Source organism: Bactrocera oleae, chromosome 4, assembly GCF_042242935.1.
Source record: "Bactrocera oleae isolate idBacOlea1 chromosome 4, idBacOlea1, whole genome shotgun sequence".
In the NCBI taxonomy this organism is placed as follows: Eukaryota; Metazoa; Arthropoda; class Insecta; order Diptera; family Tephritidae; genus Bactrocera; species Bactrocera oleae.
Window position 1 is genome coordinate 39,176,866 of NC_091538.1, and position 13,529 is coordinate 39,190,394.

The 13,529-nt window shown below is 43.8% G+C and overlaps 1 protein-coding gene across 1 annotated transcript; it reads left to right on the forward strand.

Annotated features, from left to right (window-relative positions):
- Positions 1-830: 830 nt before the first annotated feature.
- On the forward strand, positions 831-3,893 carry tej (tejas). The gene is made up of 9 exons (XM_036357600.2): positions 831-1,119; positions 1,177-1,875; positions 1,971-2,093; positions 2,155-2,231; positions 2,287-2,428; positions 2,586-2,804; positions 2,859-2,978; positions 3,433-3,473; positions 3,537-3,893. The coding sequence occupies exons 1-9, from the start codon at positions 892-894 to the stop codon at positions 3,760-3,762; spliced, it is 1,875 nt and encodes a 624-aa protein (XP_036213493.2). The 5' UTR covers positions 831-891; the 3' UTR covers positions 3,763-3,893.
- Positions 3,894-13,529: the final 9,636 nt, after the last annotated feature.

The window sequence follows — 13,529 nt, forward strand, 5'->3', positions numbered from 1 at the left end:
TCTTCAACTCAAATCGAGTTTTTTTGTCATTCCTTTTCATAAAATTTTTGCAAATGTTTGTGCGGTTCGGCTACGCGACACTTAGAGTGTTTCATTTGTATGTTGGGTTGGTGGTCCCACATTTTGCTGGCAAGGAATTACCATGAAAGTGGTAGAACAATATGCATTATATACGCTTAATAGTTTAAAATAAATACTTAAGTCGAGAATTCCCTAATCCACCAGAATGTATTGAATATCCGCTACTAATATTTATAAAAGGAATTTTCTAATCTTTTTTTTCTATTTATTATAAAACATCCTTGAATTAAGGACAATTCTTGTTTTAAATAACATGATATTCGAACTATATCCTAAACGCAAAGAATTTATATGAAAGCATTTTAAAATTTTATGTTAATATAAATATGGAAAGTTACAACTTTTATTAAAATTCCTTAATGTATACTCCTATATTATTACATTTAATACCACTGTATGTTATTACAAATTTAAATTGAATATTTTTGAGTATCTTAATTTTTTTCTCATTTACAGATTTTCAAAATATTTCTATTATTCTATGCATACGAATTTTCATCTTACATATAAAAAATAGATAACAGAATTCAAATTTCTGAACGAATGGTATATATTCATTTGAAACCAATCAATCTAAGAATTGAAAGTGAAAAGGAATGCTGATAAGGGTAGCAGCGAGCTGTTTCGAACAAGAATACAAAGCATGCAAATCGGCTTAGGTTACAAAAGAATCTGTGTATGAACTGGCTCTTACATGAAGAGGTATCACTCGAATACGATCGAATAATATCGTTTATTTTTCTAATATGCTTATCTCATCTCAATTGCTTACAGTTATGTGTTGGTTTCGGGTTTGAGAAATTTTATTTTATGTGTGCGCTGAAGTTATTTGTAAATAAAACTAAGAAAATGGAGATTGGATATTTGCAAGAAGTAAAAGCAGTAATTAAATCACTTGTGGTTTCGTGCCCCAATGCAATTACCATTGATGAACTTAATCGGGACTATAGGAACATTGAAGGCCAACGAATACCTTATCATAAGCTTGGTTTCCAAACATTAGAATCGTTCCTTTGTTCCATTCCTGATACAATTAATGTAACTATTGGATATATAAAGCTTTCAGGTAGAATTTTAAATTTGATTTATTTTTAGGTTTACGGAAGTGGGCCCTCTGCTTCAGTCGGTATTGTTCTGAATGAAAAATCTGCTCACATACACAAGTTAGTACGCGAGCAGAAAAAGACAAGAAATAAACTAAAGTCCACAAAACAAAAAAAAATAACCGTAAGGGCTTCTCATTTTGATACATCACATTCTGCAGGACAGAAAGTACAAATAAGTTCTAAGAAAGTGAGCAGTGAAACTCTTCCTTCAAGCAACATTCGGTTCAGTCATTTTATACCTCGCTGTGGTCCGCGAAACACGGTATTAAAGTGTCAAGCACTTGACACTTCGAAGTTTGCAGTAAAAAAAGTTGACCAAAAACCGATACAATTTTCTGGAGAATGCTTTCCTGTTGATGCGGGAGAAATCAACAAACCCTTACAAACGCCTGAAACATTTATACAAAAGAACAAACCCATACATAAAATGCATGAAACATTTCCAGAATGTGAGGTAAAACAAGATTTTACTTTGGAAAGATCTCCATTACCACAACTCAAGCAAGATGAAGTTTTATGGAAAATCTTTGGTATGTGTGAAATACGTAATGAAGTTGATCCACATCCATTAAAGAATAGAACTGTACAAAATGGAAAACAAAAATTCACAATTGAAATTTCAAATAACAAAATCGAAAATGACAAACATATAGATGACATTGAAGAAGCAGTCCCAGCTTTCGCAGCTGTATGTATTATGTTTTATTTTTAAAAACTTTGTGCACATAACCATAAACATGTAAAAACATATGTAATAAGTTATGCATATTTGTGATTTTACAGAACAACCTAGTATTCCGAATGGATTTTCCGGAAAATACTATGACATTCGGTAAGAAAATCCCAACTTATAAAATATCGGACCAAATTATACGAGGTTCTATCATTGGCATATTTATCTCAGAAGTAATACATGATTATATAATTCACTCTGTAATTGGTATATTAATTTTTATTTCATACGTAGATCCACAGCCCTTACAAATTTTGGTTTCATATTTACAAGAAACACCATGAATTGGATGATCTAATGCTTCAAATTGAGTAAGTAAATTTATTTATATTTTTTAAATTTATGTTTAAAATTGAATGTATTTAGACGATTTTATACATCACTGGAAACTGATTCATTCGGCATCCCCAGCGTTTGTATAAGTCCTGGCCAAGTATGTGCTGCTCTCTATAAAGGACTATGGCATCGGGCAGAAATCTTAGCTTCAGTTATTGAGAATAAAGCAAAGGTATTTACTATTATTATTATATATTATATTCCGTCCCCACGACTGTCGAGTCTACGTAACCCGAAAAGAACCCGAATTTTTATATTATTCACTACAACAACAAAACTTATTTTTTATTTTTTTTTTGTAAATATTAAGGAAGAGGTGTTACTTTCAGGTCTTCTTTGTAGATTATGGCACCGTTTCGAATGTACCTGTTAGCAAAATAAAATTCCTCTTGACCTCCTTCGCAAGATTACCAAAGCAAGCTATTCGCGGTTCGTTGTCACATATTTGTCCCAAAAATTATCACTGGAGCCCGGAATCAATCCAATATTTTTTGTACCTGTCTTCCGAGTTAATGCTCTATGGTCAAGTCTCAGAGATCGATGAAAAGGTAGTATTAACTTATTTTTGGTGCTATAATTCTAAATTCTATATTCATTTATAGAAACGCATAATTCACATGGTTTTATGTGATTCGAATCGAAATGAAGTTTTACAAATTAACAAAGAGTTGGTGGAAAGGGGATTTGCTTTTTACGATGAACAATGGTTAAAATCTGATAAGGTGAACAGTTCTAAATAATGTAGCCATGTATAAGTATAAATATTATATATGTGCATAAGAATTAACCAAATATTTTTACTTGAATGAACCTTTCAGAAGTTGTTACTTGTATAAATATATGTTATAGACTGTTATGACAATACTTTAATGCCTTGTTATGTGTTTATATATTTAATTTAAATTCATTAGTATATAAATTTAAGTTATTAAAATAAATTTATTTACAAAATGTGCATATTAGTGCAACTGGCAAGCTTAAAAACAAAATTAATATATTTTTTATTTGAACGAATATGGTTATTCCAAGAAATAAGTACTTTTTAATGAATTTGTTGTAAAATTTGCATTTCTAATATTTAAGTCAGGAACGGATATTTTGGGAACTATATGCACATATATACCTTCGGAAGCTAGTAATGTCCGGTTCACTAAATAAATACGAATTTATTTTCAGGACGAGCTGCGAACACATCATCTTCGCGAAGATTTCCCTACGTGAGGCAAACTTTTAAATCTGAAGTAAATTTAACTAAATTTGTCCCTTTGTTGTTTATTTAGGTTTTCTATGCTCGAAATGGGCGAATATCCTTCGTTTGCTGAGCTAGTTGATCTTATAAATAAAGGCATTGACTATGAAAGAATCACAGATCACCATGTGTTTCATCCGGGTAGATTGGATCTACAAGAAAATGTGCCTGATGTAATTCGTACACTTCCTTTTCAATTGCTTACAACAAATCCTTTTAGACAGGATATTTATTTACAGCTGAAATCTTTGTTATAAGGATTTTTAAAACGATATTTGTATGTATGTAATTTGCAGTTATTTATTGATTACAACACCTCTGAGGGATAGTCTTGGCTACCCAAGATTATCTGTTAAATAATATAATAATATTTTTTCACTATTCGGAATTAATTTTTGTTGTTGTTGTAACGTTTATCTAGTCCCCGGTTAGGTGGTAAGTGATAGTTTGGTTGTCGTCGAGGTCATCTAACGGGAGGCCCAAGAAACGGGCTGTTTCGACGGGGTCAGACCATAGGGAAAAGGGTGCTAGATGAGTTGGGTTTGTTGGGCATGCAAAGAGGTGGTTAGTATCACGCGGGGCCTCATTGCACGCAGGACATATGTTTGGTATGCCGGGGTCTATTCTGGATAAGTAGGAGTTTAACCTGCTACAATATCCAGAACGAAGTTGCGCGAGGGTCACTCTGGTTTCGCGGGGCAACTCAAGCTCTACGTCTGCTATAGGTGGTGGTTTGACTCCTTGTACGCCATTCATTGAGAGGGAGTCGATGAAGGTGTTAATGGCTCCACTGTGAATGGCGGTCAGTGCTTGTCTGTAGTTCGTTACGTCCGATGTCCGGTCGTCGTACTGTCCGATGTCGTCTACGTAATCAAGGAATGACCTCTTGATGTTCCTAGGAGGTGGTTCCGCTTCAAGCAGGCGACTGCAGGGGTGATTTCTGCGAAAACACCCCAGCACAAACTGCTTGGAGAGGAGCTCATTACGTTCCTTAACCGGAAGCATAAGGGCCTCACTATGTAAGTGTTCAATTGGGGGCATCAAGAGGCACCCCGTGGTAGTCCGGAATGCAGTGTTTTGACAAGTCTGAAGCTTCCTCGTCTGCCTTGCACTACATCCAGGCGACCAAATTGGTGATGAGTAGTTTAGGACCGGCCGGCCGATTACCTTGTATGTTGGAAACAACGTTTCTTTATCTTTTCCCCAAGAGCTGCCGGAAAGTGACTTGAGGATTTTGTTGCGGCTCTGTACTTTGGCAGTTATCGCGGTCGTGTGAGGAGTGAAGTAACACAGACTGTCCAATGTGACGCCTAAAATTTTAGGGTTATTAACTTTCGGAATTTTTGTGCCTTGACTGAAATGTTCAGGTCCAGTCTGTACTCCTTCGTCCAATTTGTGAAGATGGTCGCTGTGGATTTAGTAGGGGAGAGTGTTAGGTTCCTTGTGAATGGCAGGCACCTTGCCGTGGTGCAGGGGCTTAGGTCGCAAGGCATTCTCGGCATCTCCCCACCATTGCGAGAAGTGCTGCCTAGCACCTCTCACACGGGTTGTCAGAAGCCGCATGCGTGCGACAACCAAGAGCTGCCACCTCCTAATCCAGGGTGTTATGCGACTCCCGTGCCCATTGGATGATTTGCAGCCAGGAGGTTAATATGGCTGTATTCTAACGGAGCCTTCCCAACACCGGGCCGCATTGGAAAGTAACGGTGGCCTTACCGCGTCATGGGTCTCTGGCGCGGTGGACTTTCGCGTTCCCCTCACAAAACGTAGACCGGACGGCTCGCCATGTCGAGCCTAAGGTCGTAAGAATCAGATGGAGACAACAAAACAAAAAATAACAAACTCAACAATGGAAACAAAAGGACAACAACAACAGCAAACGGACAAGGCCAAGAAGACCTGTGCCGGTGCAGGTAAGGGAGCTTCAGGGGCTAAACAAAAGTTTAGCTTCCTGGACGCCCTTTCGCCAAAAGAGCGGGCGCTGTTCGAGGAGCATGCAAGGGAGGACGATGACGACATGCCCTCGTGCAGCGGCGCTCAGCAGGAAAAAGCGAACCCCGCGAAGAGGCTCCACCGAGCAGGATCACCTGCTCGGATTCGAGCGACTCGGAACGGGCATCAACCGGGGAGGTTCGTAAACGGAAGCGGAAGAGGGGAGACTACCCGCTCTACCACCAAATGGGAGTCCAGGTGGACAGGACGATCCCAGGAGGAGAGGCATGAGCGGTGCCAGCCTCAAATGGTACCTCAGGCACCTCCAGGAGGGAAAGACTCCGGAGGAAGCCGAAAAGTTGGCGCGCAACGGGGTGAGAGGAAACAATGCCTCCCCTGCCTCGGAGAAGCGGAAGGGCGGCAATACCGCGACGAGCAGCAAAAAGAGCAGCGGTAATCGAAGCCAACGCCCGGTTAACGCAACTCAGGCCGCAAGGCGGGGTTGCGAAAGGGCAGCGCCTTCGACCACCCAAGCCGCAAAGCGCAAGAGTGGGCAACTAACGCCACAGGAGCCGCCAAACACTAAGCGGCAAAAAGGAAGCAATACACAGGGGACCGGAGGCAACCACTCCCCCAAACACCCAACCCCCCCCCCCCCTCATCCTGGCATCAGCACGGCGGAGCAGGCGGCAACTGCCGAAACCATGGTGAAGGTCCCTACGGAGAAGGCTGGCGAACAAGGGGGGGCACTACCCTCCACGCAAGAGCTTCTCGAGGGACTCAGGGACCTAGCGGGTGGTAACGCGGAGGACGGTGAAGATGAGGAGCTCCTCATGGAACCGACCCTCTAGTGGGTCCACAAATTGAAATTGCCCAGGTGAACCTGCATCACGCGGCGTCGCGAGCAGGTTCACAGCGGATGGTCTGGGCATTCTACTGATCCAGGAGCCATGGATCTACAAAGGAAAGGTCAGGGGCCTCAAAATGGTGAATAGCAAGGTAATCTGGGATCTCTCAAGCGAGAGACCCAGAACCTGTATAGTAATTAGGAACGATATTGATTACTTTTGTATTTCAGAGTTCCTAACACAAGACCTGGTCGCTGTGCAGGCAAAAGGTAACGAAGGAGCGGATTTCGTCCTGGCAGCGGCCTATTTTCCGGGAGACACGATGACAGCACCCCCAGAGGCCGTCGGGAGCCTCGTGGATTACTGCAGGAGGAACAACCTGCCCCTTGTCATGGGATGTGATGCCAACGCCCATCACACCGAATGGGGCAGCACGGACTGCAATACACGGGGTGAGTCTCTACTTGAATTTATAGTAAGTAGTAATCTAAGCATTGTAAACATGCTTGACATCACCCTTGGTAACGAACTCATGACGGGGCTGATCGGGCAGTGGAGAGTGTCATCGGAACCCTCCATGTCGGATCACCGCATCATAAGATTCGCACTAGCGGTACAGGTTAGGCAACCCCCTCCCAGGCGTATCCCCAAAAACATGGACTGGGCCACCTTTAGGGATACGCTTGAAATAGATCTCAATAGGAGGGGGCAGCTTGACAGCAGTGCCACGGCTTCTGGACTGGAGAGCAGATTGTCTGCGCTAAATCACTCCATTATAGAAGCATACAACAGTAGCTGCCCCCTAAAGACGACCACCAAGAACCGCAGCTGTCTCTGGTGGTCAAGTAGGCTCTCAAACCTAAGGAAAACGGTACGCAAGCTATTTAACAGGGCTAAGCGTACCGGGGGCTGGGAGAACTATAGGTGCGGCCTAACTGCTCACAACAAGGAGATCTGGTCAGCAAAGCAGAAGAGCTTCAGAAATTTCTGTGAAAGTGTCTCCTCAACGCCAGAGGCTGCATAAGGCTCTGGCTAGGGGCAAGACCGACACAGTTCTAGCAATTAAAAGACCGGATAGGAACTATACGTCCATTAAGTGGGCTGTGGCCTCCTTCGAAAAATATAAGTCTCCGGGGGCGGATGGCATCCTTCCAGCCTTCATGCAACAGGGGGGGGGGGTGCTCCTTCTGCCCCACCTTGTTCGGGTGATGAGGGATAGCCTGGCGTATATCCCAGAACCTTGGCGCACTGCTAGGGTGATCTTCATACCCAAGGTAGGAAGGAAAGACTACTCGTCGGCAAAATCCTTCAGACCAATAAGTCTAACTTCCTTCCTACTGAAAAGCATGGAAAAGATCATAGACCACGAAATAAGATCGAAGGTGCTGAAAGCTGCACCGCTACACGCGATGCAGCATGCTTACAGAGCAGGTAGATCAACCAATACTGCTGTGTATCAGCTGACCTCAGAGATCCGAAGTTCGTTCGACGGGGGTGAGGTGCTGTTATGCGCCTTCCTTGACATCGGAGGTGCCTTTGACAATACGTCACACGAGAGCGTGTCAAAAGCACTAGAGAAAAGGGGTGTAGCGATGCCGGTGCGCAGATGGATTGAAGCAGTACTGAGCACCAGGATTGCCAAAACCACAGTAGGCACTAAGATTCGTCTTGGCACAACAAGAGGCTGTCCACAGGGTGGAGTGCTATCCCCCCTACTTTAGAGCCTAGTTGTAGACGATCTTCTCGAGCTACTAACGAGCAACGGAATCCGCTGTCAGGGATATGCGGACGACATTGTTATATTAGCTAGGGGTAAATTCGCAGACACTCTCTGCGATATTGTACAAAGGGGATTAAGGCTGGCAAAGGAATGGTGTAGTGGGGTTGGCCTAAACATCAACCCCTCCAAAACTACAATCATACCGTTTACCAGACGCAGGTTGCTGCCAGGCCTCAGAAGCCTATCCCTAGGTGGAACGGAATTGGAGATGGCCAGAACGGTAAAGTACCTGGGCCTCACGCTGGACTCCACTCTACGGTGGAAGCAGCATGTGGACTTAACCGCAGCCAAAGCTACGAAAGCGCTCATGGTGTGCAATCGACTTGCTGGGAAATCATGGGGCTGCAACCCAAAGATTATCAGATGGTTGTACACCATGATTGTTAGACCGATCATAACATATGGAGCGGTGGCCTGGGGTTCCAAAGCAGCGCAGACCTCGGCAGGACTTCGACTATCGAGGCTGCAACGACTTGCCTGTATCTGCGCGTCGGGCGCGATGCGTACGTGTCCGACTGCAGCACTGGAAGTAATGCTGGAGCTAACACCGCTACATATAGTGATCGAGCAGACGGCCAAACAGACCTTGCTTCAAATTTCAGCAGAAGGGTCTGGCAAAGGGAAGGTAATCTCGTCCCAGCAGATGAAGGCCTTAAGTGACGCAATTCCACTGGCCCTTCTTCCAAGGGACAGTATTACCAAAACAGTAAGCTTCACTAGGAAGTTCAGGGTTACCCTTGGCAGTAAGGCAGAATGGAGCGATTCCACGCTGGACCTACTACTAAGGAACAGTACTATCAAGTGGTACACCGACGGCTCGAAAACGGCGGAGGGGATTGGCGCAGGGGTCGCAGGACCACGCACCAAGCTCTCCATTCCAGGCGGAGGTATATGCTATAAGTCGGTGTGTAGAAATAAACATCCAACGCGACTATCGCAATAAGAGCATCGCCATACTCAGCGATAGTCAGGCAGCACTTAAAGCAATCTCGGCTTTTGAGGTCAAATCGCTACTAGTGCAGGAGTGTATAGAACGGCTGAACAGCCTATCAAGTTTCAACAGTGTGCACCTCATCTGGGTGCCTGGTCACAGGGGTATAGCAGGAAATGAACTTGCTGACGAGTTGGCCCGCTCTGTAGCCTCTACAAACATGGTAGGACCAGAACCGTGCGTAGCGGTGGGTCCACATACCATTAAGGAGCTCCTCCGTAGAGAGGAAAGAGCAGGCAGGGAGAGACACTGGCAACACCTCCAAGGCATGCGCCATGCCAAGTTGCTACTGGGGAGCTATAACCTCAGACGTTTTAAAACCGTAATCAATCTCCCGAGGAACAAATTTCGACTTCTGGTCGGGTTCTACACCGGACATTGCAGGCTTAACAAGCATTTATTTAACATGGGCTTGGTCTCCTCTGCAAACTGCCGGTTCTGCGACATGGAGTCGGAAACCCCAGAACACCTACTAGTGGACTGCACAGCAGTCTGCAGACGTAGAGTCAAGGCCCTGGGATCCATGTTTCCAAACAGGGATCGCATCGCCTCACTAGCGCCTAGCAGTATATTGGAGTTCATCAATACGCTAGGGCTAGATGAGTCGCTGTGACTTAGGGGAGGGCACAATAGACCATAGGTCGCGGTGCATACCTCAATCACTATATAATCTAATCTAGGCTCCTTGCAGAGAAGAAGCGAGACAGATCGGAGAGGTAGCTGTTTACTTTTGAGTACATGCCATCGATTCCATTGCCCAACGTCAATATCGTGCAGTAATCAGCGTACGAGGTCACTGAAATTCCCGCTGGTCCCTGTTTAATTTTTCTAAGTTTGGAGTTTTGACCTCGAAACAGTATGGATGAATGCCGACCGCTCAGGTAGTTCATAGTCCACTACTTCAGCCCTGGAGGGATCGTTGATTGTCCTAGGTCCTCAAGTAGCGTTGTGTGATTGACTGTGTCAAAAGCTTTTGACAAGTCCAACGCTGCGAGGATCGTCCTCTCGCAGGGTGGCTTCTGGTTCAGGCCATGAACTATCTGGGCGTTTATGACGCTAAGAGCTGTGGTGGTGCTGTGCACTTTTCGGAAGCCATGCTGATGGTCTGCTAGACTGGTGAGTGAATGACGGGAGTAACAAGGCCTCAAGTGTCTTCACCACTCGGGAGAGGAGAGTTATTGGGCGATAATACTCCTCTTTCTTGGCGGGTTTCCCAGGTTGCAGTAGTGGGACCACTCTTCCGACTTACCACACATCGGGTATTTGAAGAGCGGACATCGACAAGTTGAGGACTTTCGTGAGATAGTTTACTCCCGTTGAGCCTAGATGTTTTAGCATCAGCATGATTACTCCGTCAGGGCCGATGGATTTAGACGATTTCGCCTTTTTGATGACACTCTGAACCTCCCCATCGGTGAAAGTAAGTGGTGCGCAGTCTTTTTGAATTTTGCGCAATCGTCGGGTAACACATCGTTTGGCCTTGTCGGTCGAAGGGTGCAGTGTAAACATGGCCATCGAATTGAATTTCAACCAGGTCTTCATGTCTCCTCGGATTCAACAAGGCCTTGACAGTATTCCAAAGCTTACTCACACCGGTGGAGAGATTACAGGACTTCAGCTGCTCCACCCATTTTGTCCGCTTATGTTGGTTTACCATTTGCCGAATCTCCAAATTGAGATCCCTTATTCGGGGATCACAGGGATCGGCATGGCGTAAGGTGTCGCGCTCGTTTGCTAATACAGCTGCTTCGGCTGTTAAATTTGGGCAGAGTTCCGCGATTCTTCCAGCCGGTATGAAGCGAGCGGTAGCAGCAGCGATCACCTTGCGGAATTGACGCTCGTCAACGATGACGTCCGTAGGAATGGGTAGTGCGTTAAAGGTACTCTTAGTAAATTCTGTGAAGCCGACCCAGTTTGCTTTATTAAAGTTAATGAAGGTGCGGTTGTCCACAGGAATAAAGTCGGGAGGTTTCTCGATCGAGATAATTATGGGCAGATGGTCTGATGCGAGAGTTAGCATAGGTCGCCAGGTTATGCTATTTATCAGACCACCGCTAGCAATGGTAATATCGGGCGAGCTATTACAGGTGCCCATAATTCTGGTGGGGGCTTCGTCATTCATTGTGGCGAATGTCGAATCGTCAATCTGTTCCGCCAGCTCCATCCCCCTACGATCGTTTGACAGGCAGGAATGCCAGGAATGCGCGTTGAAGTCGCCTAGCACCAAACGGGTTTCACCACGAAGCAGCGCACCTATGTTCGGGTGATATCCTTTTGGGCAACATGTAACTGGGTGGATGCATATGTTAAATATCTCAAGCTCGAGCAAGAATTTCACTTGACTGATGTGACGTTCCGGCGTATTACGGACTTACACACGGGACAGACTGTGGGAGGAACCAGGAGTTGCTGAGTAGTTCCCGCACGGGGATTGGAGCGGGATAAAGGTAGAAGGGGGAGTTGGTCAGACTGGGAGTCATGCTGCCTAGAGCTCCTTAGAGCCGTAGAGGTCCTTTCTTGGCCACTCAACTGGAGTGGCAGCGCAGTGCGCGAACATGGTGCAGATTGCACAGCCGTTAAGGCTGGTGTCGCAATATTGCGTTGGCAGCATGGGGCCACGTAACTCGTGGTCCACTCCCTATGGGTCTTAAGGCCTGAGCAGGTCTTAAGATGGCTCCATCCATTGCATGTATTGCACCTAACCGAGGTGGAGTTTGGATGGAGCCTTTTAGCGCATACGCAGCAAAAGAACTCCTCGGGGCCCGGGTTGGACTCAAGAGGATACGGAGCAACCCTGCTGCTAGGTGTTGATCTAGTGACGACAGATTTAGACTAACACTTACCGATGCAAACAGGGTTAGATCGCCGAAATAACAGCGCTTGGCCGGATGAAATCCGGGTCAATTCCGGTAACGTAGAACCGGCTGTTGTGGGAATCGATTCCAGATTTTTTTTTGATTATATGCCTGCTTATTAGAGCATCTTTATTTCTAATATTTTATATTTATATTATTATACAAAATTCTGTTCAACATTTTTATTTCTAATACTTTATAGGCTGATATATAATATGTACATACATACATATGTATGTGGTAAATGCAGAATGCGGCTCATTCAGTTGAAAAATGAAAGTGAGTAAGCTTATAATATTCGTATTGCTGTGTATGTATGAATGGGCAAAGAGATTTTTCAATAATTAAAAATTGACGAATTTTCGAACCGGATAATAAAATATATTGTTGGAATGGTGTATATGGGAAAGTTTCTTTTTTCTTATACATATTCTTCAGAAATGTTTGCGATTTGCCAAACTTTGAAGAGTATATAACTGAACAAATGGCGTAGACTAGCACAATTACCAACACACCTGGTTCCACGTTATTGGAACTATTCCAGAATCGATTAAGGACTGTTTTTTTAGCGATCTAACGTTACTAGAATTGGAAATTTGTTAGACAATTTTGTCCTAAGTGGAGTAACAGGTTTGCTTAATATTCTTCTGACTTTATCCGTGATGACTGGGTTCCAAAGCGGACCCAAAAGAACTTTTATGCTGCATGTGATTCAAAAGGCTCCTTCTAAATTCCACCTCGGTTAGGAGTAAATCATTGTCATTTTCATTGTCATTGCGATTCGTTTAAGGACTGTTCAGGCTTTTAGGATACACATTTCATGATGTTACCTACGCACCGCTGTCGGCTGCCTCAATTCGCGCGCATTTCGGACGTCTCGTAAAAAGTTTAAATTGAAGTATTACGCACATCAAATTTTTTGTGAGATTATTAGTACCAATCAGCAGATTAAATAAGACATATTATGAAGTACATTTTTCGAGGACGAAAAATTTCTGCCGAAGACGCAGCAAGTGCAGCTAGATGAAAACTCAAAAAATCCATGCTTTCACATATTTTTTTGATTTACTCTAATTTAAACTAACGCAGTTATTTATGTATTATAGTCTCTACAAAATATATATATATATGATCAGCGGGTCGAGCTGAGTCGATTTAGCAATGTCCGGCTGTCAGTCTGTATATAACCAAACTAGTTGCATATTAGTCGGAACCGCGGATTTTGGACCACCACAGCATATAGCTGCCATACAAACCGAACTGAACAATCGAAATAAAGTTCTTGTATGGAATACTTTAATATTTGACAAGATATCTTCACGAAATTCGGCATGAATTATTGTCTAGGGAACGCTACGATCACCGAACAAATTGTTAAGATAGAACCTATAGTATATAGCTGCCATTTAAATGAACCGATCAAAATCCCTTAATTTAATGTAAATAATCAATCAACTTCAAAAAATAGTCCATTTAAAAAATAAAACAATTAATTAAAATAAAAAGGTCTAAAAATCTGTTTTCTTTTTAACCCTTATGTTAGTAACCAACTTTACCGACGTCTTTTAGCCACCGGGTATCGGTACGATCTGAGTATTAAACAATTTGTTTATTTTAT

Coding starts and splice junctions, on each gene's coding strand:
- tej (XM_036357600.2), top strand. CDS start 892: ATGTGTGCGCTGAAGTTATTTGTAAATAAAACTAAGAAAATGGAGATT. Junction 2,232..2,286: donor GATCTAATGCTTCAAATTGA/GTAAGTAAATTT, acceptor GAATGTATTTAG/ACGATTTTATACATCACTGG. Junction 2,979..3,432: donor AATGGTTAAAATCTGATAAG/GTGAACAGTTCT, acceptor ATTTATTTTCAG/GACGAGCTGCGAACACATCA.